Raw genomic sequence first — 24,568 nt, 5'->3', positions numbered from 1 at the left:
TCTCAGACTGGTTTCTTGAACATGACAATGAGTTCACTGTACTCAAATGGCCTCCACAGTCACCAGATCTCAATCCAATAGAGCACTTTTGGCATTTGGTGGAACGGGAGATTTGCATCATGGATGTGCAGCCGACAAATCTGCAGCAACTGTGTGATGCTATCATGTCAATATGGAGCAAAATCTCTGAAGAATATTTCCAGTAGCTTGTTGAATCCATGCCATGAAGGATTAAGGCAGTTCTGAAGGCAAAAGGGGGTCCAACCCGGTACTAGTATGGTGTACCTAATAAAGTGTCTGGTGAGTGTAAATCATGGCAAAACAAAATATCATGCAGCCCTACAATAGAGTGTGTGTTTGCGTGTTTTTAGCAGTGTAATTAAAACAGCAGCTGCTCCGTCATCAGACATCTGCTGTGAACAGGCCAGCTTTCCCAGCCGCTGCAGAAGAGGAAGTGTTCGCTCTGCTTCCTCTCGCTGTGGGCGCTGAAATCAGAAGTGAGTTAGTGCGCAAGTGGGCCGGGAGTCCCCGAGATCATATTAAAGAGCCGCAGGAACAACCTTCAGCATATTGAGTGAACAAAACCACAACTGAAAACAGACAGATTTTCAAGAATGGAGATCTGTAGAGGCTCCAACACAACAATAAAGAGAGGAGAGGGTTATATTCGTCAATATTGAGTCAAATGTCAAATTGAAAAGGTCTAAACCATAGTAATCTCAGACCGTTTTAATTCACAGATGATGTCTAATAAATGGAGGATCTCTGCGTATGTGTGTATGTGTGTGTGTGGGTGTTTTTACGGTGTTTTCTAGAACATCCCTGTTCAAAAATGACCTCAGTTCATGACCTTTATGTGCTAAAATTCCCCTTCCTGGTGTAATAATTGAATATAATCGGAATCCACCATTTGAGATTTAATTGTCCAAACCTTTATTTGGCACACTGATGATCAGTAACACACTATATTACAGTAATGACTCCACTGTATGTTGTTATTGTGGGCACATCAAAATACCGTAAATTACTCTCCCACTAAACTTTTCATAGAGCTCACTTTATCTAATGAAGAAAAATTATTTCTAAGAATTATTGGTCTGCTTTTATTTAGCAGGGACATTTTTATGAAAGTGTCAGTAAAAATGTGTCATATGTAATAATATTAAGAAATGTTACTTGAGCATGTGTAACATATTCCCAAGTATAATAATAATAATACCTATTTTTTGTCAAGTTACTTGAGCATTTGTAATATTTATAAACATGTATAATAATAATAATACCTCTTTTCGCTAAATTTACTGTGAAAGTAGCATATATCATGTTAAAGGATTCATCAATCATATTAGTTACTATAATAATGTTACTTAATTTAAAATCAACAATCACCTTAGCTAATTCTGTAATGCATTCTGGGATTGCTTTATATTGAATAGATGCACAGTACTATTTCAAAAAGGATCATTTTTAATGTTGTAAACTCTTCTGATCAACTATTTATTTGATCCAAAATATTGTTAAAACTGTAACTGAACATTAAGTTACTTGTTTATATATACAGTGCTCAACATACGAGTACACCCCTCACAAATGCCTCATTTAGATTCATATTTTCTATTCTTTCTAATGTTATATTTATATATATATATATATATATATATATATATATATATATATATATATATAATATTTGTGCTCTAAAGCTGATTATTCAGCATCAGTATCAACTGATCCTTCAGAAATTATTTTAATATGCTGATTTGACAAGACAAAAATTTGTATGAATATCAATGTTGAAGGTGGTTTATTCCGTGGTGGCAGTCAAGGACTAAGCCGAAGGATAGTGAGTGAGTTGTTGGAATCAATGTTGGAAACTCTCACGCTGCTTTAATACATTTACATTTTTCAGATTCAATAAATAAAACATTCAAAAGAACAGGTTTAATTTAAAACTGAATCTACTGCAGCATTATAAATGTCTTTACTGTCACTTTTATTCCATGTAGTGCCTCCTTGATGAAAATTGATAATTTTCTTTAAAGTATAAATTAAATCAAAACTAACCATATTACTTGGTTAGCTTAAATTGCTAGTTTTGTGGTGAATAATTCATCTTCATCATAATTTTTTTTCAGTTAATTTCTCAGTTTACGTCTATCTGAGGTATTGTGCATGGCTAACATAGCTAACCACCACCCTCCAGCTGTCAGTTTTGACAACAAACAGAAATGGTGAGCAGGAGGAGTCTGTTAGTCTGTAATAACTCTCCTAGAACCCATTTCCAGATCCTTCTGAATGAAATGCTTACTTTTACATTGCATTACAATCAGCTCACAGTAGGAAAAAAACAAGCCACACCCACTGTTTTCTCATTTAATATTCCATATAGGTACTGCATCACAATACTAAAAAAAACTGTCAGCTTCCGGTTCATTGGACTGTAAACTACTGTAAAGTAGTAAGCACTAGTATGTATTTCTGATTAGGGTTTGAAAGGCTGTCTGCGGTACCTTAAACTTGTCCAGCAGGTGTGCGAGTCGACTGAAGAGATGTTCTGCTTTGCTAAAGATGGTCAGAAAGCCACTGGCGTTGCATTCGATCATGCGGGTGAATATGGGCTCCTCGCCTGTCTCACTTACACCCTTAAACTGGTTCGGGATGCTGATGAACCTTTTCATCTCACGGTAGTACTTGGCTCTGACCTCCTCGAACGCAGGACGAAACTGCAGACGACCCTGCCTGAAGAAAAACATCAGATATGTGAGCAGACTGGATGCTCTTTTAAAAAAAATAATTAATATTAGTATTAATTAATATTAATTAGTATTAATAATATTATTAACATTATTATTGCTATTATTAACATTATTATTATTATTATGGGGCGGCACGGTGGCTCAGTGGTTAGCACTGTGACCTCATAGCAAGAAGGTCACTGGTTTGAGTCCAAGCTGGGTCAGTTGGCATCTCTGTGTGGAGTTTGCATGTTCTCCCCGTGTTGGTGTGGGTTTTCTCCGGGTGCTCCGGTTTCCCCCACAGTCCAAACAATGTGCTATAGGGGAATTGGATGAACTAAATTGGCCGTAGTGTATGAGTGTGAATGAGTGTGTATTGCTTTTTCTTTCCTAAGGAATATATCAGTGCATAAAGTTCCTAATGTCCTGTTCTGTCAAGTTTGTACAGTACTGCTAGTCATAAGTATATATATATATATATATATATATATATATATATATATATATATATATACACACATATACATATATATAAATATATATATACACATACACACATATATACATATATATCTATATACATATACATACATATACATATACATATATATATACATACATACATACATATATATATATATATATAAATACTTTAATATTCAAATATATAATATTCAAATATTTATATATGATACAAATGATATACAGTAGTCAACACTTAATTTGAAGCTTTCATCAAAGTCATCCTAAAAATACTGAATATCACCCATGCTTGTATTTCTGAAAAACGTTAAATGTACTTACGATAATATTTATGATTAGTATATTTTTGGCTTTAATATATGTCTGTGTTCGGAATGAACCGCCAACTATTCCAGCATATGTTTTACGCAGCGAACGCCCTTGCAGCTGCAACCTAGCACTGGGAAACACCCATATAATCTCACATTCACACACACACACACACACACACACACGCACACACACACACGCACACACACACACACACACACACACACTACAGCCAATTAAGTTTAATCCAATTAACCTATAGTGCATGTCTTTCGACTGTGAGAGAAACCGGAGCACGCGAAGGAAACCAACGCCAACACGGGGAGAACATGCAAACTCCACACAGAAATTCCAACTGGCCCAGCCATTACTCGAACCAGCAACCTTCTTGCTATGAGGCCACAGTGCTAACCACTGAGCCATCGTGCCGCCCCCTGGATGCAATATCAATAATTTGACAGCTCTTTAGTTTTTACAAATTTGATTTGTATTGTTGTGAATCAATGCAGCTATGTAATTGATTTTTTTCTTGTTGAACCACAGCAACAATATTGCTGATTCAAATAAAACAAACTAAAGACATCAGGAGGAGAGATCATACTTGAAGACGAGGTCGATGTTGATTTCCGGCAGGTTCTTGTTGAGGGCCTCCAGTCCCACCTGATACTGATGCTCCAGAGCTTTATACAGCTGATGGTTCCAGTGCTGCCGCCAGGCCCTCATGTCTCCTGCTCCAAAACCCTGAACACACACACACACACACACACACACACACACACACACACACACACACACACACACACACACACACACACACACACACACACACACACACATACACACACACACACACACACAATTGAAGCCAGAATTATTAGCCCTCCTGGATTATTAGCCTCCCTCTATATTTTTTCTACCAACTTCTGTTTAATTAAAAAATGATTTTCTCAACACATTTCTAATCATAATAGTTTTAATAACTCATTTCTAATAACTGATTTATTTTATCTTTGTCATAATGACAGTAAATAATATTAGACTAGATATTCTTCAAGACACTTCTATACAGCTTAAAGTGACATTTAAAGCCTTAACTAGGTTAATTAGGCAGGTTAGGGTAATTAGTAGTGATGTACCGATCCCGATACGTGGATCGGATATCGGTTTAATACCGCATATTTTTGCTGGATCGAGTATCGCCAGCTGGTACCGATCCAAATTCGATCGTGCGCATGATCTATATCCTGTATAATTTATAAGCCAACAAAAGCCATGAAGGTAGCGTATTGTAAGGGCCTACTATATCCCAAATGTTCTGAAGCCATTCGACAGTTTAATGTGAAGTACAGATGAATATTCAAGTGCTTTAATTCATTTTCAGTTAATCTTGTCAATCTTTCTCAATTCATTCACAATTCAAACTACATGCTGCATTAATGACAACCCAAAAACTTTCTCCAAGACCATTTGCTCCTGTTAATATAAATAATCAGTGGAGAAATGCATTTATTTTTGCATTAAATTGGTTCATTTGATCTGCAACATGAAGATTATTGCTGTTTCTAAATCACGTTGCGCTGTATCTGTTATATAGATCAGCAGATCGCATTCGCAACACCGGAGTAGAGAGGGTTATTACCTGCTCTTCACACACAAAGTAGGTCTACCTGAAGTTTTAAATTCGAAAAAGCTCAATAATAAACTGGACAGATCCTGTTACAACCCTATGTTAATCTTGTCTCATCTGTCTTTTCTGTTTTGCTTAGAACACATCTAATTGGCCGCTTCCAGCTTGCTTGTTCCTGATTGGCCTACAGTGTTTTAAAAAGCCATGACACTACTTCCTTGGCAGCCATCTTGTTTTTGGTCACTTGCTTTGTGTTTGTTGATACTTTTGTATGTGTTAAGTCTGAATATTGAGATTTGAGATTGAGATTGAGTACTTTTTGTTTTGTGTGACTACTGAGATTCTATTGAGATTTGTGAGTACTTTTTGTGTTAGTGTTTGTTTTGTTTATGATACTTTGTTCCACTGGCTTGTTTGAGCTTTGTTGCCTGCTGACATTGATTTTTGGATTGTCCTTTAAATATGATTGCCTGTTTTGTAAATTGTAAATAGTATATATATTGGGATAGTAAGGAGTTTGACGCCATTTTCTTTGTAAAACCTTTTTGACCTCTGTTTTTGTGTTAGGTAGTTAGGGTAGTGAATTGTACTTTCTTTTCTTTTATTTTTGATCGGGTAAGTTAGAAATTTAACATAAAGGGATTTTTGTTTGTTATTTTGGCCTTGCAGCTCCCGAATTCAAACCCCAATAAATCTTTGACTTCACTTTCGTTGTCTTGTCTTTCATGTTGTGCACCATCCCTAGACGGTGCGTAACAATCCTCAACGCACTGATTTCTTCCTATTGTGCTGCTCAGTTTTGAAAGCGTCCGCAGAGACCGTAGGGCTGCACCCTGTGTCTCAGTGACGCATCAAGTGATTCATTTACATACCGGCTGCACAGACACGATGTGTGCCGCACTGTAAAATTATTCTGTAATCTTTCATCCTACTGACTGAGTTTATTCTTCCAAGAGAAATACTTTCAGTGCTGTCAATAGTTTGTAAAGCCTGGCTCATCGTGGTCAAATTAGTTGATCAAACTAATAAAAGTAAAACTGACAGGCACAATATGGATTGTCATTTACAGAAAATTATTTGGTCTACTCTGAAACTGAATATATCACTGCAATTATATTTATATTAATATTTTATTTAACAGAGCTGTTTGTGTTTTGATGAGGGTCAATAGTGGTAGCCTATTACAGATTTCAAAGAACAATCTAATATTAAAAAAGGAAACATAAGCTTGATCACAACAGATCAATGTCAAAGCAAATGCTTAAATAATGTATCCTAGTTTACAGCAAGCATCATGTTTTTAGTTAGATTGTGCCGTCTGTAATATACAGTAGGCCTATAGGTCTGTTATTTAAAAAAAAGAAGAATTATTAATCGAGTTCATCACAAGAAACTGTATAATGTTTAAAAATAATAATAGAATGGCACAGTATCAGGATCGGATCTGTATCGGTCGATACATTGTAGGCTTGTGCCGGTATTCGGTAATGCGATAAATCACGGTAATGAATATGCACGATATTGTTATCGCGGGCACTTCAAAATACTGTGAAAAATAATAGATCCGAATTTATATTCTTAGAACGCGCCTTAGCTTATTTTCCCATCAACCGCTTGAAGAAACACTGCGTATATGCTGCGCAGAACTGATGCGCACTCTGATGTAAACAATCCCCACATGTAGAAGCACGGAAGGAGGAACGCTGCTGACAATTTATCCCCCTTCAAAAAAAAAGTCAGAGGTTTGGAAATATTTTGGGTTCCAAAAAAATGCAGAGGGATTGCTGATCGAAGACGGTTTCCCTTTGCACATTCACTTTGATATAATTGCTCAAGTTTACTTTTATATTGTGTATTGTTTTATTTATATTTATTTGTATTTAAATGTTTGAAGTACTTTTAGTTAATTAAAAAGTTATTAAAGTTACTAAGTTGACGAAACTGAAGTTTTTTGTGTTTTTTTTACCTGTTTCTCTAGTAAAATTACAATATCGTGATAATACCGTATACCGTGATAAAAGCTCAATCAATTAATCGCAGCATGAAAATGTGATACCGGCACATGCCTAATACATTGGTATCGGGATCGGATCTGTATCGGTCGATACATTGGTATCGGGATCGGATCTGTATCGGTCGATACATTGGTATCGGATCGGTTCCAAAAAATGGTATTGGTGCTTTCCAAGTGATTAGGCAAGTCCTTGTATAACAGTGGTTTGTTCTGTAGACAATCCAAAACAAATTTGCTGAAGGGAGCTAATAATATTGACCTCAAAATACTTTCTTTTTTTTTTTGGTTAATTTATCCAAAATATTGGAAATATTTGGAATATATTAGAAATATTTAGCCAAAATAAATCAAATAAGACTTTCTCCAGAAGAAAAAATATTATAGGAAATACTGTGAAATTTGCCTTGCTCCATTAAATATACTTGAGAAATATAACTATTTCACAGGAGGGCGAATAAATTTGTTTGTTAATGTAAACGAATGTACAACTGCACATTATAATGAAACAAAACAAGCAGCTGCTGAGCTGAGTAAATGTGAACAGATATCCTTTGCACACAGAAGAAAAAAAACGAAAAATCATGATGACCTGAGACTCCAGTGTGGCAAATCCAGCCCTGAGATCCTGAAGACCATCTTTCCATCTCTGCTGCTGACGCAACAGATCCACTCCCATCAAACACACCACCTGTCAAACACACACGCAGACAGAGACAGAACTCTTACACGTTCATATGACTGTGTGTCTGGAAAACAAGTTAAATGTTCATTTAGAAACAAACAAGCGACTGTCTCATGAATAAGATGTTGGAATGATCAAGTGATTAAACAGATTAACTGCAGAACAAAACAGCACAGTGCTGCATTGAGATGCACAAATGCCCTGCTTTGGCTTTCTTTGATTAAGAAAAAAACTGCTAATAGTGTCGAAAAATCATTTGCTTGTGTTTTTAAGGCCTGTGACTGTAGGATTTCAAGCGAGCGTAAAGCATTCGGCACAAATAATTATAACATGTGTAGCTTTAACAAAGATTAATTGTGTTTATTTATACTATGAAGGATATACAGTGTTATTTTTTTACATCTGATTATTCAATTTCTGTACATGAATAGGATAAAGCGCTGTTTATTTCATTTTCATCTTTGCACTATTGCATTTATCACGTATTCACATCGCAATATACACTCACCGGCCACTTTATTAGGTACACCTGTCCAACTGCTTGTTAACGCAAATGTCTAATCAGCCAATCACATGGCAGCAACTCAATGCATTTAGGCATGTAGACATGGTCAAGACAATCTGCTGCTGTTCAAACTGAGCATCAGAATGGGTAAGAAAGGGGATTTAAGTGACTTTGAACGTGGCATGGTTGTTGTTGCCAGACGGGCTGGTCTGAGTATTTCAGAAACTGCTGATCTACTGGGATTTTCACGCACAACCATCTCTAGGGTTTACAGAGAATGGTCTGAAAAAGAGAAAATATCCAGTGAGCGGCAGTTCTGTGGGCGCAAATGCCTTGTTGATGCCAGAGGTCAGAGGAGAATGGCCAGACTGGTCCCAGCTGACAAGTGTAGCTATCAGAGGGCTGGTGAGTGGTATATTCAGGGTTGTGGAGGGCTGCGCGCTGTCTAGCTTAAAATTGTATTCACATTGCAATATACACTCACCACTTTATTAGGTACACCTGTCCAACTGCTTGTTAACGCAAATTTCTACACAGCCAATCACATGGCAGCAATTCAACGCATTTAGGCATGTAGATGCCAGATGCTCGAGTTCAGAGCAGAATGGCCTTATTGATGCCAGAGGTCAGGGAAGAATGGCCAGACTGGTTCCAGCTGACAGGTGTACCTAATAAAGGGTCGGTGAGTGTATATTCAGGGTTGTTTCTGATTTTAAATATTGATGATTAATTTTAGGTTCACAGTTGACATTTCAAATGCATGTAAATTAGTTTTTAATTAATTAACATTTCATTTTGCCAACTTCAGGCATTAATAGATTGTATGGCTTGTTTCATATGCAAACAAGTATCTGCATCTGAAAAGGTGTAAACCAAATGGCCTACATCAACTCAAGAGACATTAACCAAACCGGCTGGGTAATCTCAAGTGGGGGTCATATCCTTGAGCCCCGCCCCCTCATCAGTAGCTCAGTCCCTTCCGCTACTTGAGCAAAGCTGCAGCCGTTGAGTGTGTGAAGTGTCCAACATTACACACTAGTTTTTAACGGGTGAATACATGCATCATCTGAGTCTTTAAAGTGCACTTATTCATTTTAGCATAAAACCAATATTTCAGTGTGAATGCACTACTTGCACTATTTATAAATTCATTAAGGTCATGTCATTGGCCCATGAACATTTCCTACTAGTTATAAAACTATTTCATAACTGTAACAAGAGGCAATTCAATCTTAACTTCATGTTAAAACAGCTCTTATAACATTATTTATCAATACGTGGCTCTTTTTGGATTCTCAGAAGCTATAAAAATTAAAAATGTAAAACAGGAAATTTGTTGGGACCATTGTTTTAGTTTACATCCCTCAAAATGGTCTATAGTACATAATGACGTAGCGCATAAGCATGCGATTTGGCACGCACCTACTATCTTGTAACATCCCAATTAGCTTTTTCAGGCATGTTTAATTAGGGTTAAATGATTAGGGTTTATTAGAGCTAAACTCTGCAGGACACCGGCCCTCCAGGAACAAGCTTGCTGACCCATGTATTATATGAATAGGGCTATGGCCAATCTAGTAGTTATAGAATTCTGGCAGTTCCAGTATTATTATTCAGATACATTAAAAGTGAAACCAGGGTGCTAGACTCAGTCGTTGTATACTAGGGCTGCATGATATTGGAAAAACCTGACATTGTGATATTTTGCATTTCTGCGATATGAATATAATTTTACAATATGACTTGAGTAACTGTTTAGGAAGAATTCACAATTTTACATTGATTGGGATGATTTTGTAGAAGAGTGCATCTGCATAAAATATCCGAAAATATATATAAAAATGTCATTTAAAAATGTAAGCGCAGATAAAAAAACAAAATAAACGTTGCTTTATGGTTTTTGGTGGAATATTACAATATTGAGGTGAAGAAATTAAGTTATCAAATCTAAAATAACACTGTATAGTCTTCTTTTGATAAATAATTAAGCTCAATTAATCTTTGTTAAAGTGACAAACTTTATAATTTCTTGTTCTCAAATGGTTTAAAATGGTCACGGGTCTTGAAAAACACACTAATAGATTATGGTATTTGGCTTAACCGTTCTTGGGAGGCTCGCCAATGTATTAGATTATTCTAATACAAAAAAAAAATAAGCTGACTAATGTTCTTACAAAGTGAAGACTTTATTGAAGATAGTGAATAGTATAGTTCCTCAGCATAGAGCGAGAATCATCTCAGACTGGTTTCTTGAACATGACAATTAGTTCACTGTACTCAAATGGCCTCCACAGTCACCAGATCTCAATCCAATAGAGCCCCTTTGGGATGTGGTGGAAGGGGAGATTTGCAGCATCAATGTTAACATGTTGGGCTTTAAGTAGCTTAACTCAAAGTGCTGCCTTTATAACAAAGGATATGACCCCCACAGGAGATTACCCAACTGGTTCGGTTGGGTTACAACTGTTGAGTTGATTTAGGCCATTTGGTTCACACTCTTTCAGATGCATCCCAAATCACATACTTATTCACTTTTCTATGCTTTCAAACTGAAATATTGGTTTTATGCTAAAAGAATAGGTTCACTTTGATGCACATATTGAGCCTTTAAAAGCAAGAGTGTAATGTTGGACACTTCACTCACTCAACGGCCTCAGTTTTGCTCAAGTAGCAAAAGAGTTGGGGCTACTGATGAAGGGGCGGGGCTATCAGGCGCTGACTTTTGATTACTTTCTTTATCTTAGATTGTGAAAGCAAAATTCTCCTACATGAGTGATTATGCCGCCTCCCGATGGTGAATGCTGTAATACTCATGGCAGGTACTATTTAATAGTTTGGTCTTTATTTCACAAATTTAGCAACCGTCAAGCATCTGGGAAACTGTTTGAATTTCCGCTTAGTAAATTAACGTTAGAGTAGGAAGAGAAGAGATGAAGATGACCTTGTCAGTGAAGTCTGTATGCCACTTTCTGAGTTTGCGGTTCTCTGTGGAGAGTCTCTCAGCGGCGCTCTGCAGTTTGCTGATGTACTGCTCCAGCTCTTTCGGATTCTCCCACGTCATCTGGAGCTTTCCACCTTCATCTCGAGACTGAGAGCGAGGATTCTGCTGCAAAACAAATCACAAAAACAAATGGTCTTTATGTGAACTAGTTACCTGATTATTTAAAGTATGACATACTAATTTAGAAGATAAAATACTCTTCAAAATGTTTGTAGTTAGTAAGAAGAGAGTATTGAATGTTATTTTGAATATTACAAAAGATTCTATTTGAAATAACAGCTACTCTTTTCTAATCATCAGTCAAAAATCCTGAAAAATATAATCAAGAATCAAGGTTTTAAGAATATGAAGGATCGTATCTTTCGAGCATCAAAATTTGCATATCAGAAAGATTTGTGAAGGATCATGTGACACTGAATAATACTGAAAATTAAAACACAGGCTCATTCTGAAAATGTACCGCTGTATACATTTCTGGAGAGAAAAATACGTCCCAGGAACTACTTTGTTTAGCAGTTTTTGTTTTTCGTGAATCCACCAGAGGCCGCTGTGTAAGCTTTTTGAGTTCTTAAATTTTTTTCGCGAGTGTCATTCGCGCCTGTTCTTCTCACGTAAATAGACCAAAAGCTGCTGTCGACTGACTGACTGACTGACTGACTGATCAACTGACCCACCCTCCTCCTTCCCTAAACCCAACCAATAGTGTTTTCAAAAGCACCGATTGACCCACCCACCAACTTCCCTAAACCCAACCAACAGTTTTAAAAAGCAATCCAGAAAAACAAAATCACTCGTCTGATTTTTACCACGTTTTCAGATTTCACCACATTCTCACCCTGTTATTAACTTGTTTATTTTATTTTTTTTGCTTCTGTTTTTGTCTAAGCCGCTTTCGGGAACCATTCTTCTTCGAACCCCGTTGTCGTGGTCAACTGCTCTGTGTCCTCTACATGGCGAACTACAGTACAAAATGGTAACAGAGGGAAAGCAGTCCATACAGAGGTAATCGGTCAGCTGCAAGCGCGAAAAGGAACAGCATGATACCGCCCTGTAGCGTTCGTTTTAAAGACGAAATGCAGCCATACGCACCTCTGGCTACAAAATTTGCGATCTCCAGAAAGGTATATAGGGCTACGTTTTCAGAATGAGCCTGTGTTGCAAAATTCCGATTGAACACACAGGATTACATCATAATATGTATTAAAATAGAAAACTGCCAGAATTTATTTTAAGGTATAATTATTGGTATTGATAAGCCATAAACTATGACTTTTGCCTCAACAAACTTCTAATGTGTTGCTTATTAAGGTAGAAGTTGGGTTTGTGTATCGGGTATGACTATGGATGCAGAATAAGATCATGCAGAATAAGTATTTTATTCAGTAAGTTAGGGGTTAATTGTTAAAATTTATCGTTTCTTCGGTGCACTGCGATGCAGACACAGACAATTCTGTATCGGTTCAGTAAAAATCATAACTGGTTATTATGTACTGACGTCATTTATCTCATATGCGGTGCGTCGCGGTAGCTTACTATGGCGAGGGAGGTGAGCGCGAGTATTTACAACGCTCCAACTAATTAAAAACGCAGAAACTCTGCACATTCACTCCGTGTGTTTGCTGGATCAGTCTTTCACTGACACATATGGCCCGTTTCCACTGAGTGGTACGGTACGGTTCGGTTTGGTTTGGTACGCTTTTATAGCCGTTTCCACTGTCAAAAAGCGTACCGAACCGAACCGTACCGTACCACTTTTTCGGCACCCTTTCGAAAGGGTACCAAAGACGAGAAAGGGTAACAAAAGGCGGAGCTAGACGCGCAGCTGAACGCTATTGGTTTACAGAGATACGTCATTCGCTTACGCAACAAGCCAGAATGAAAACAAAAAACCCGCCATGTTTGAAATACACAGCCGACGAGCCGAGACATTACAGCGGAATGATTTATACATATAATAACGAGCCATGGTCGACCCGGGCTCAAACAAACCTTGTCGTCGTCTTGATAAACAGCCACAAAGCCAAGAAGAAGAGCAGATTTACCCTGTGCCCCGTAGTTTTTTACGAGGCAGTCTGAGGCGCGAGCGGTTTCGCTTTCTTCCTTGCGCTCGCGCGCGTCTCTAACATTATATCTGAAATAACAAACTTCTTGAGCTGATGATAATAACCTGCGCTTGATTATTGATGTGCTTTTGAAACCCGATCCTGTCAGACACTGACAAACGCGAGAGTGAAGCGTGAAGAAACAAAGGAGAAGCCGGAAAAAAGGAGCACATTATTTTTTCAGCAAACATGAACAAAATGCCTTGTATAACGCTACGGTTACTAAAGTAACCCTTCGTTCCCCGAGGGGGGGAACGGAAATGCTATGTGGAAACTTCCACTATGGGGATTTCGTCAGAATCCAATCATCTGAAAGAGTATAAAAACGGGCCAATGAAATGCCAATGAGTTGGCAGCGTCAGCGTGCACAGCTGGCGTCAATGACAATCAGTCATGCTATAAAGACGCAGCCAGTGCCATGCTCGACATCCTTTTCTAGCTGAAGAGACTTTCACGCTCAACAGCTAAGGGACAATCGTTGTGGCGAAGGAACATAGCATTTCCGTTCCCCCCCTCGGGGAACGAAGGGTTACTTTAGTAACCGTAGCGTTCCCCTTCGGATGGGGAACTCCAATGCTATGTGGAAACTTCCACTATGGGGAAATCTATGGAAAACGCCACAACGAAAGAACCTTACTGCGCCCCTGGCGAAGGGTGTGCCACGCAGTAGAGCAAGCGCACCTACAACGCCCCGAGACACAGTCTTCCAACGTGTCCCCTGGCCCTTACTTACCTGTTCAGAAACGGTTATATTTTTCGGGGAGTCGCAATAACCCAGTAAAAAGGTTTTGATACGACAGTACGTTGGGAAAGCGTTCAGTCCCGATAGGGAGGACGCTGCGGAGCTCACCTGCTACCCAGAGGGGAGACCTGGTGACAATCTATGGACCAGCCCAGAGATGGGGGGGTCCTAGCATAAGGATGGTTAGCGGGGAGGGAAGACACGAGCCTGCCCTAGAAGGGGGGACTATACCATGGCTGAGTGAACGTATGGGATCGCCAGCGGGGATCACACATAGCAGGCACCTATACCCAGAACGCGGGCTGACCAGCGGGCATGCCGACAACGTAACGGGCCAACACCTGACTCCTCCGCTGAGTCAGGTGCTGGGGGCCTCGGAGGAACTCTGCAGGGTTCGCCAAAGAAATGGGGAACTAAACTGACAAAGCTGAAAAAGCGCACGTATCTCCGGGTTAGGGAGAGTGGCGCAGCAAGCGTGTTTCGACACCTCAACCGAATCGTTTCCTCAATCACCAAGGGTTGCCTAATACCCTTGAGGAAACCGGCTCCACTCGCAGATTGTAACCTTGCAAATGTATTGGGTGTCACCCAACCCGTAGCTCTACAAATGTCTGTCAGAGAGGCGCCGCGTGCTAACGCCTAGGAGGATGCGATGCTCCATAGTGGAGTGCGCTCTCACCCCCGGGGAACACGGCTCACCCTGGCCCAAAGGCGAGGGAGATGGCATCCACTATCCAGTGGGCCAACCTCTGTTTAGATACGGCACTTCCCATCTGCCGACCACTGTAATGGACAAAGAGCTGGTCAGAGGATCTAAGGCTCTGAGTGTGGTCCCCATATATTCGCAAAGCGCGAACAGGACACAACAATGAAAGGGCTGGGTCTGCCTCCTCCGTGGGCAGCGCTTGCAGGCTCACTACCTGATTGTTAAAACGACGTGGTAGGAACCTTGGGCACATAGCCGGGCCGGGGTCTCAGGACAACGTGAGAGTAGGCCGACCCGAATTCTAGGCACGAGTCACTGACCGAAAATGCCTCCAGGTACCTAACCCTCTTAACCGATGCCAACACGACCAGCAGAGCTGTCTTCAAGGACAGAAATCTCAAGGATACTGAGTCGAGTGGTTCGAAGGGATCCCCACGTAGGCTCGTAGCACTACCGCGAGATCTCAAGGGGGTATGAGAGGGGGGCGGGGGAAAACATCCGCCTCGCACCTCTGAGGAACTGGATGATGAGGTTATGCCTCCCCACGGTGCCGCCATCCCCGCATCATGATGAGCGGAGATGGTGGCCACGTAAACCCTCAGTGTGGAGCGCGACAGCCTTCGCTCCACCTGTCCTGAAGGAAAGAAAGCACAACACTGATCTGGCAAGATCGGGGGTCTTCTCGGCGAGAAGCGCACCACTCAGTGAATAGACTCCACTCCAGGGCGTAGGCATGCCTCGTAGAGGGTGCACTAGCCTGAGTGATGGTATTAACCACCGCCACCGGTAGGTTACCTAAGTCTTCCTCGTCGCGTCTTATGGACCCCACGTGGAGGTTCCACAGAACTAAGCGAGGGTGCCAGATGGTGCCCTGTCCCTGAGAGAGTAGGTCCTCTCTCAAAGGGACTCGCCAGGGGGGGCGTCGCGAGGAGGGAGAGTTCTGATATCCAGGTCCGGTTGGGCCAGGGGCGCAACTAGCAAGACCTGCCCCTCGTCCTCCCTGACCTTGCACAGAAACTGCGCGAGTAGGCTCACTGGGGGGAGTGCATACTTACGCATGACTCGGGGTGGAGTCGCCATTCTCCCGGGGAAGGAGCTGCCGTGAGAGCCCGTTGGCCGCACGGTAGAGCCCATCCGCGGTGTGAATAGCAAGCAGCGACTTCAGCCGCGTATGACTCCAGAGGAGCAGACGGCGAGCGAGCTAAGACATGCAGCGGGAGCGTATACCCCCCATCCGGATGGAATATGCTACCGCGGCCGTGCTGTCCGTCCTGACCAGCACGTGTTGCCCCCTCAGCACCGGTAAAAAGCGGCGCAGAGCGAGAAACACTGCCAACAGCTCTAGGCAGTTGATATGCCAATGCAGCTGGGTTCCCCTCCACAGGTCCGCAGCAGCATGCCCGCTACACACGGCCCCCTCACCCCATACTGGAGGCATCTGCCGAAACGACAGCCTGCCTGGACGCCTGACCTAGGGGCACACTGGCCCGTAGGAAGGAGGGGTCCTTTCCAGGGGGTGCGGGTGCGGTGACACAGCGCAGTGACAGTCACTCGGTGTGTGCCCGCGTGCCATGCGCGTCTGGGGACCCGATCGTGAAGCCAATGCTGTAGTGGTCTCATATGGAGCAATCAGAGCGGCGTGGCCGCGGCTACGGATGCCATATGCCCCAGGAGCCTCTGAAATAATTTCAGGGGGACCACTTTTTTTCCTGTCGAACTCTCTCAGACAGTTCAGCATTACCTCGGCGCACTCTCGTGAGAGGCGCGCCTCCATAGTGATCGAGTCCAGCTCCAACCCGAGAAAGGAGATGCTCTGCACGGGGGCGAGCTTGCTCTTTTCTCGGTTGACCTGAAACCCCAATGGGCGGAGGTGCCGGAGCACCTTGTCTCTGTGCATAATCAATTGCTCCTGAGAGTGGGCTAAAAATCAGCCAGTCATCGAAATAATTGAGCGTGCGGATGCCGGCGAGCCGAAGGGGCGCGAAGGCACCCTCCGCGAGCTTGGTGAAAACTCGCGGAGACAGAGAGAGCCCGAAGGGGAGGACCTTGTATTGCCACGCTCGACCTTCAAACGCAAACCGCAGAAACTGCCGGTGGCGTGGAAGTGTGGAGATATGAAAATACGCGTCCTTCAGATCTATTGCTGCAAACCAATCCTGAGGACGAACGCATCGCGTGATGCGCATCTGCGTAAGCATTTCGGAGCGCAGCCAGTGAAGGCAGCGGTTCAAAATGTGCAGATATAGGATTGGCCATAGCCCATCGCTCTTTTTTGGACACGATGAAGTGCGGGCTGTAAAACCCGCGCTCCATCTCGGCTGGAGGGCCGGCTCGATTGCGTCCTTCGCCAGGAGGACAGCAATCTCCTCTCGCAAGACAGGGGCGGACGCAGGACTGACCCTGGTCGCCCGTGAACCTGGGACGCCGTTTCGCGAACTGAATCGCATAGCCGAGTCTGGTCGTATGGATGAGCCATTGCGATGGGCTGGCCCGCGCTAACCAGGCAGGCAGAGCCCCCGCAAATGGTCCCACCCGCACGAACGCTGACGTGCCAGCGGCGGGGCAGCGTGAAGTGAGTGGGCTCATCCGGGGAGCGCTGGGGTCCCACAGGAGAGCAGGAGAGGAGATGTTCTCGTCTCGCACTCAAACTCCAGGAGAGGGGCTGGGAGTGGAGAGAAAGGAGACCGTTCTCTCGCGCTCCATGAGCCATTGGCGAAATGCACCGATCCTGCGAGCTGGAAGGCATAGCGTCCCAGACTGGCAGTGTTCGGGCTGTCACATCCGGAGGAGGGGAAAAGTGCTCTTTCACTGAGGATTTTGATGGCGTTTTTTTTGTTTTTTTTACGCCTTTAAATAACGTGCCCCGCCCTCCAGCGGGGAAAGAGCAAATTCCCTCCTCCCCAGATGGCCCGCCTCAGGGACGCTTCGCGGTCCGTTTTACCGAACTTAGCGGCGCCCTGGGCGGGGGACGCTGGTTGCCTGCGCGATGCTCGGCGCAGCCGCGTGGCCGGAGGCGCAGGCGGGGGCGGCGAAGCAAAGCTGCGGGCGGGCGTCCTCGGCGAAAAAGCAGTGGATGTGGATGGCTCGGCGGGGGGGAGCGGTCATACAATCCCGCCGATAGAGACCTCGCCCATCGCCTCCGACTGCTTTATCACCGGCGTGAATTCCTGGGCGAATTCACCGCCAGTGTCGCCGAACAGACCAGCCTGGGATATGGGTGAGTTAAGAAAGCGAACTTTGTCAACGTCACGCACATCACCAGGTTTAGCCTGAGGTGGCATTCCTGGATCACGGATGTGATCATCGTCCTTCCCAGGGCACACACAGCCGACTTTTTTTTTTTTTTTTTTTGTAAGAGCATAGTCGGTTGCGGTGCGGAGCGCATGCTCAGTCCTGGGTCAGAACCATCCTCGCGCAGCCGGGCCAGCGCCTGCGCTTGGTAGCGCTGGTAGGTGGCCATAGCGTGCACGGTGAGGGGGAAGGCGCACGCAGCACACTGCGTGAGCCTACTGTGCCCATCCAGGAAGAAGGGGATGGGGAGGCTTAGAAGGTCTCGCCTTCATCCTCCACATCCACCCCTCTAATCGGTCCGGCCGCGGGGCTGGGGGATAAACCATCTCCAGAGCCACGGCCGAAGCAGCCTGGGGAAGCACAGCCGCAAAGTCTGCTTCTGGATTCGACGCCGCGCTCAAAGTCCCGGAGGGAGCGAGCGGGTTCGAATCCTCGTCAGACCTTGACAGCCCAACCTCCAAGGATGGTGAGGATGGAAGCGCACGCAGATCGGGCAGAAAAAAGTGCCCTCAGGACTGCGTGAGTTCACTGTGCACTTCCGGGAAGAAGGGGATGGGAGGCTTTGAAGGTCTTGCCTCCTTATATCCTCCACATCACACCCATCTAGTCGGTCCGGCCGCGGGGCTGGGGGATAAACCATCACCAGACCCACGGCCGAAGCAGCCCGAGAAAGCACGGCCATCACGTCTGCTTTTTAGATGCTAACGCCGCGCTCTCCACCCCGGAGGGAGGGAGCGAGCGGGCTCGCATCCTCATCAGACAATGACAGCCCATCCTCCGATGCAGCGATGGACATCTGACCCCCGGTGTCATCAGGTGAGAGAGCGACCATCCAAGGACGGAGCGCTTCTCTTCACCTGAAGCTTGGATGGAGCGCGTGGAGGAGCGAGAGGTCCACGGCCCGGGGGCGGCGGATTTACTCTCACTGAAACCCTCAGATCTGCCCGAGTGCCAACCGCAGTGCGGGGGACAACTGGGGTGGGTGGCTCTTTTGCAAGAGCGAGCCGCGATCTTAACTGCGCAACAGACATGACATCAGTGATGGCATGCACTGCCCGCGAGCACCGCATTAACATGCTGGACCCCCAGACATGAAACGCTGTGCTCGTGCCCATCATCCGGGGATAGGAAACCACCGAATCCAGAAACGCACGGTCGGAGTGACGTCTTGAAAAAGACGCGCTGCACGACCGTGTTGCTCTTTTAGGAAAGCTTTTTTCCTATATACAAACCGCTCTTGGAGGACCGGACCCAAAGGACGCCAGACAAGGGAGAAATACCCAGCTCGACCATCTGCCACTGCGTATACGCGCTCTGGACCGGGAGAAGCTGCTTCTCGATCTCTCTCTGTAGACACAGGTTGGAGATACCCTCAAAGACTCTCTCAGAAGCTTCGTGAAAGGCTCTGAAAGCGAAAGGATGTCGAGCATGGCACTGGCTGCGTCTTTATAGCATGACTGATTGTCATTGACGCCAGCTGTGCACGCTGACGCTGCCAACTCATTGGCATTTCATTGGCCCGTTTTTATACTCTTTCAGATGATTGGATTCTGACGAAATCCCCATAGTGGAAGTTTCCACATAGCATTGGAGTTCCCCATCCGAAGGGGAACTAACTTATTACCTTCACATTTTGGACTAATATGAACCGGGAATGAGGGAATTACTCCCTAACAGAGGCTACATGTGCTGCTGAAGATTACAGACACAGATGAGAGGTTTTCACTGACTAGGCTATAATTTGTATTGTTTTAAACCTAAATACGGACGAAAATGTCTGCTGTGTGTATTTCTTCTGTAGTTGGTAACATTTCGGAGACTGCAAGGGGCTGTATGCGTCTATATATGTTCATTTATTTAGTTATTTAATATAATCACAGACGTTACAGTAGGCTGTTTCGCACTGTCATTGATCTGCAGTTATAATCAACTTATGTTCATTGAAAAATTACTAATAAACATTTATACACAAGCATTTATGTGTATGAAGCATCTGTGTTGTGAGAAGTGCTTTTCATATGATATTTAAGTGACCTGTACAGCTTTATTGTAGACATTTCCTCTGGCGAGAATGACGTCGACTGAAACTGTCTGTCATACACCACACCCACCAAAAGGGTACCCTTGTTAGTGGAAACGCAAGCCTGATAAAACCGAACCAAACCGTACCGTACCGGTCAGTGGAAACGAGCCATTACAGCAGAAGCCCCTATTTCACTGCGATTGAGAAGATGAAAGTACGCTTAATTTCTTTCTTTTTTTTCTTTCTCTTTCTCTCTCTCTCTCTCTCTCTCTCAGTGTGGCCCATTTGACCTGCTGGCGTGACTTTTCCTCTCCTCTCGGCTGTTTTACAGCGATACTTCTGGATACAGACATGAGCGCGTGCCTGCAGAGTTTTCTCCACCGTGTCTATCATGGATCAGTTGTGATCGCCGCTGCAGTTTATCAGGGTCACTCATCTGTGAAGAGCGCAGCGCGCAAGAGCCAATCGCAGCCCTTTCTGTTGAGCGTGTGACCAATCAAATGGGGTGTAAGAAAGAACTTGGTAGACAAGGCTCAGAAAGCGAGCAGGATATTTATATTTGTTTATATTATTTGCTAAATGCTCGTGTTGTTTAAAGGTACAGTTTATATATGTGACTGTTTGTGTTAAATGAAAAAAATTGTATAACAAATAGTATATAAATATAAATATATTTATACATTTTAATACAAGAATTGCTGCTGTGAAGAAACTATAAAACTGTGTATGGAAAGCATCGTCAATGCACCGAGATATATCGAATTGAAGCAAATCGATGGCATGATAATCGTAACCGAACCGAACCGTGAGACCAGTGTAGGTTTACAGCTCTACAGTAAGTACTAATAAACAGCCAATGTCTTAATAATAGGCAGGTAATAAGCCACTAGTTCAAAGAGAGAATTGGCCCTCAAACTAAAGTGTTACTGAAGACTCTTGATTTAAATTGTAATAATATTTTACAGAACCCAAAATATTGCATTGGTAATCAGGCGATCTTTCAAAACATTAGAAAATATGACAGTAGGAGAGAAGTATTACCTTGATGACCTGTTCAAAGGCCAGAGCACAGCTGAGCATCATGGGACGTTGAGAAGGGATCATCTGCTGATCAATGGTGTTGTAGAAATGAGCCACCTGTTAAAACACAAATACAGAACAAAAAATGAACATTCCTACATACAATCATATATTAAGCCAATGATTCACTTTGGGGGGGTGCTAATGAAAATATCAAGTTTAAGTCACATCACTTCTAGCAAAAAGTAACTAGCAGCAATGTGAAAATGTGCAAAAGGCTGATCAGTGAGAAATTTTATAGGCACTATTATGCAAAAAGGACAGCACGATAGCTCAGTGGTTAGCACTGCAACCTCACAGCAAGATGGTCACTGGTTCAAGTCCTGGCTGGGCCAATTGGCATTTCTGTGTGTAGTTTGCATGTTCTCCCTGTGTTGGTGTGGGTTTCCTCCGGGTGCGCTAGTTTTCCCTACAGTCCAAACACATGTGCTATAGGTGAATTGGATGAACTAACTGGCCGTAGTGTATGAGTCTGTGTGTAAACGTGAGAGTGTATGGGTGTTTCCCAGTACTGGGTTGTGTCTGGAGGGGCACCCGCTGTGTAAAACATATGCTGGAATAGTCGGCGGTTCATTTCGCTGTGGCGACATCCGATATATAGGGGACTAAGCTGAAGAAAAATGAAAGGAAATGAATACTATGCAAAAACCAGTAAATGCGGTGAGGGCGGAGGAAAAAAAGGAAATCAATAAATATATTTGGGAAAAACTCTTTAAAAATACTAGACTAAAATTCAAGCATTTTCAAGGATTTCCAGAACCCAGTGTACAGTATTTTTGTTCACAGACCTGTTTGAGGATGATGGCTTGTCTGTAGAACTTCTCTGCCGTGTTTGCCGCCTGCTGGATCTTTGCAGGGATGGTGAAGCCCAGAGCCGAGAGCTGCCGTACCTCTCGGAGTAAACTCACCAGCCGGTCCGAGTACTGGATCCTCAGCTTCCCGTCCATGTGGTCCAACTCCATCACACGGTTACTGGCCTGCAAACTAAACACAGACAGTACAGGAAAAATCAGAGGTCATGTAAATTATTGTGTAGACATTAGTGCTGCCAAATGATTTATCGCATCCAAGATAAAAGTTTGTTTTTACATAATATGTGTGTATACTGTATATAACTACCGCATGAATATAAACAAAAATATATAAAATACAAATATATACAATACCAAAATATTTATATTCAGTTGAAGTCAGAATTATTAGCCCACCCTGAATTATTAGCCCCCCTGTTAATTTTTTTTCCCCAATTTCTGTTTAACGGAGAGCAGATTTCTTCAACACATTTCTAATCATAATAGTTTTAATAACTCATTTCTAATAACTGATTTATTTTATCTTTGTCATGATGACAGTAAATAATATTTGACTAGATATTCTTCAAGACACTTCTATACAGCTTAAAGTGACATTTAAAGGCTTAACTAGGTTAATTAGGGTAACTAGGCAGGTTAGGGTAATTAGGCAAGTTATTGTATATCGATGGTTTGTTCTGCAGACTATCGAAAAAAATTAGCTTAAATATATTATATATATAAAGTATAAAACACATTACGCCTATAGAGAGTTCCTGTAAATCATGTAAAGAAGTATATGTGTCTTGACCTGATTCCAGATTTGGGATCAGAGAGTCCTGACAGCAGGTCTCTGGTCCAGTCTTCAAACTGCTCCTGCTCATAAGACCTCAGCTGCTCCTGCAGATCATCTGAGAAACGAAGCAGTGGCTGAAACCCAGACAGATCAGAGAGCAGCGCATCCGCCATCTTCAGAGAGTCCTCCACCTGCACACACACCATTTAGTTGATATAATTAGCCATTAGCAGCTTCAGCAGTTTTTTTATGTTCTTTTTCGGTTCATTAAAGACAAGAATCCCCTGGAAAACAAAAGAAAAACTCAAATAACAGAAACCACATCTCCTCAGTTGACTGATCACAGATTATTAAGCAAACTGTTTTGAATAAGATATATTAATCGATGTGTTTAAATATGCAAATGGGAAACATATCCATTGATGACAAAACTAAGAAAGCCTTATGAAAAAACTACATTAGCTATGATTCAGCAAAGAAATTACTTAGAATTCATCTTTTTACACTTTCAAGCTACTTAAATACATGGATGCATATATCTATTATCTAGATCAGGGGTGGGCAAACTCAGTCCTGGAGGGCCGGTGTCCTGCACAGTTTAGCTCCAACTCTAATCAAACACACCTGCTTATGGATTTCTAGCGATCTTGAAGACACTGATTAGCTTGTTCAGGTGTGTTTGATTAGTGTTGGAGCTAAACTCTGCAGGACACCGGCCCTCCAGGACCGAGTTTGCCCACCCCTGATCTAGATATTATATAGATATTAATGTAGATATATTAATTAATATGGCTATTATCTATAAAGGGCACCTATGGTGAAAAATCCACTTTTTAAGCTGTTTGGACAGACATATGTGCATGTATAGTGTATAGACCGTCATATTGGGATGAAATAAACACGCCCAGTCTTTTTTTTTTAATTTAGCAACATAAAAACAGTTGACTAATTGGAGTGGTTTCAGACCGACCGCAACTTTATGTAGGAGTGCAGTGTGTGTGTGTGTGTGTGTGTGTGTGTGCGCGTGAACTTTGTGTGACTCATCAATGCAACTGCACAACAAATAGTCATTGGTTAAGTTCTTACTGTAGTATTTCTCACAAACGCTACGTGAGATCTGCTTCCTTTAAGTCTGTCTGTTGTCTGACGCAGCAGAGGGAGGAGATTAAGGCACGCAGAAAAGCACGTAGAAACGGTGGGCTGGGAGGACTAGCCTTAAAGGTGCAGTATGACAAAACAGTGCCCTAGGTCAAAAATGTACCAAATAGAATCTTGCAAAAGGTATAATGAAAATTCTGATGGGTGTTTTGAGCTGAAACTTTACAGAAACATTCTGAAGACGCAAAACACTTATATTAAATCTGAAAAAAGGGCTAACCTAGGTGCCCTTTAATATGCAATAATAGATGCATATTTTACAACTAACATGCAAAATATCCTTTGTAACTACACATTTAAAATCAGTATTTTTATTTTTTAATTATTTTATCAAGTAATTATTTTAACAATTTTTCATATGTCTGCAAATGTAATATATATGATCCAGACATATCTGCTTGATGCATATTTGAAATAATGATACTACCGGAGAATTTTTGCCTTTCTTTTTTTTCTTTTCTTTTTTTTTTTTTAAGTAATTAATTCGTTAATTAAGACACTTTCCTTGTCACATTTTGCATGC

At 42.6% G+C, this 24,568-nt stretch overlaps 1 protein-coding gene across 1 annotated transcript in view; it reads right to left on the bottom strand.

Annotated features, from left to right (window-relative positions):
- Positions 1–24,568, bottom strand: part of LOC130241336 (cytoplasmic dynein 2 heavy chain 1) — a 230,303-nt gene that overhangs the window by 187,313 nt on the left and 18,422 nt on the right. The window contains exons 12-18 of the mRNA XM_056473046.1: positions 22,903–23,078; positions 22,089–22,284; positions 21,262–21,357; positions 11,297–11,461; positions 7,758–7,856; positions 4,129–4,268; positions 2,511–2,739 (exon numbers count right to left, since the gene is read on the bottom strand). Coding sequence (XP_056329021.1) covers positions 2,511–2,739; positions 4,129–4,268; positions 7,758–7,856; positions 11,297–11,461; positions 21,262–21,357; positions 22,089–22,284; positions 22,903–23,078 — 1,101 coding nt within the window. The remainder of the gene's footprint in view (positions 1–2,510; positions 2,740–4,128; positions 4,269–7,757; positions 7,857–11,296; positions 11,462–21,261; positions 21,358–22,088; positions 22,285–22,902; positions 23,079–24,568) is intronic.

This window comes from Danio aesculapii, chromosome 15 (genome assembly GCF_903798145.1).
Source record: "Danio aesculapii chromosome 15, fDanAes4.1, whole genome shotgun sequence".
NCBI lineage: Eukaryota > Metazoa > Chordata > Actinopteri > Cypriniformes > Danionidae > Danio > Danio aesculapii.
The sequence above is the reverse complement of the archived record's forward strand: the minus strand, read 5'-3'. Positions and strand labels throughout refer to the sequence as shown.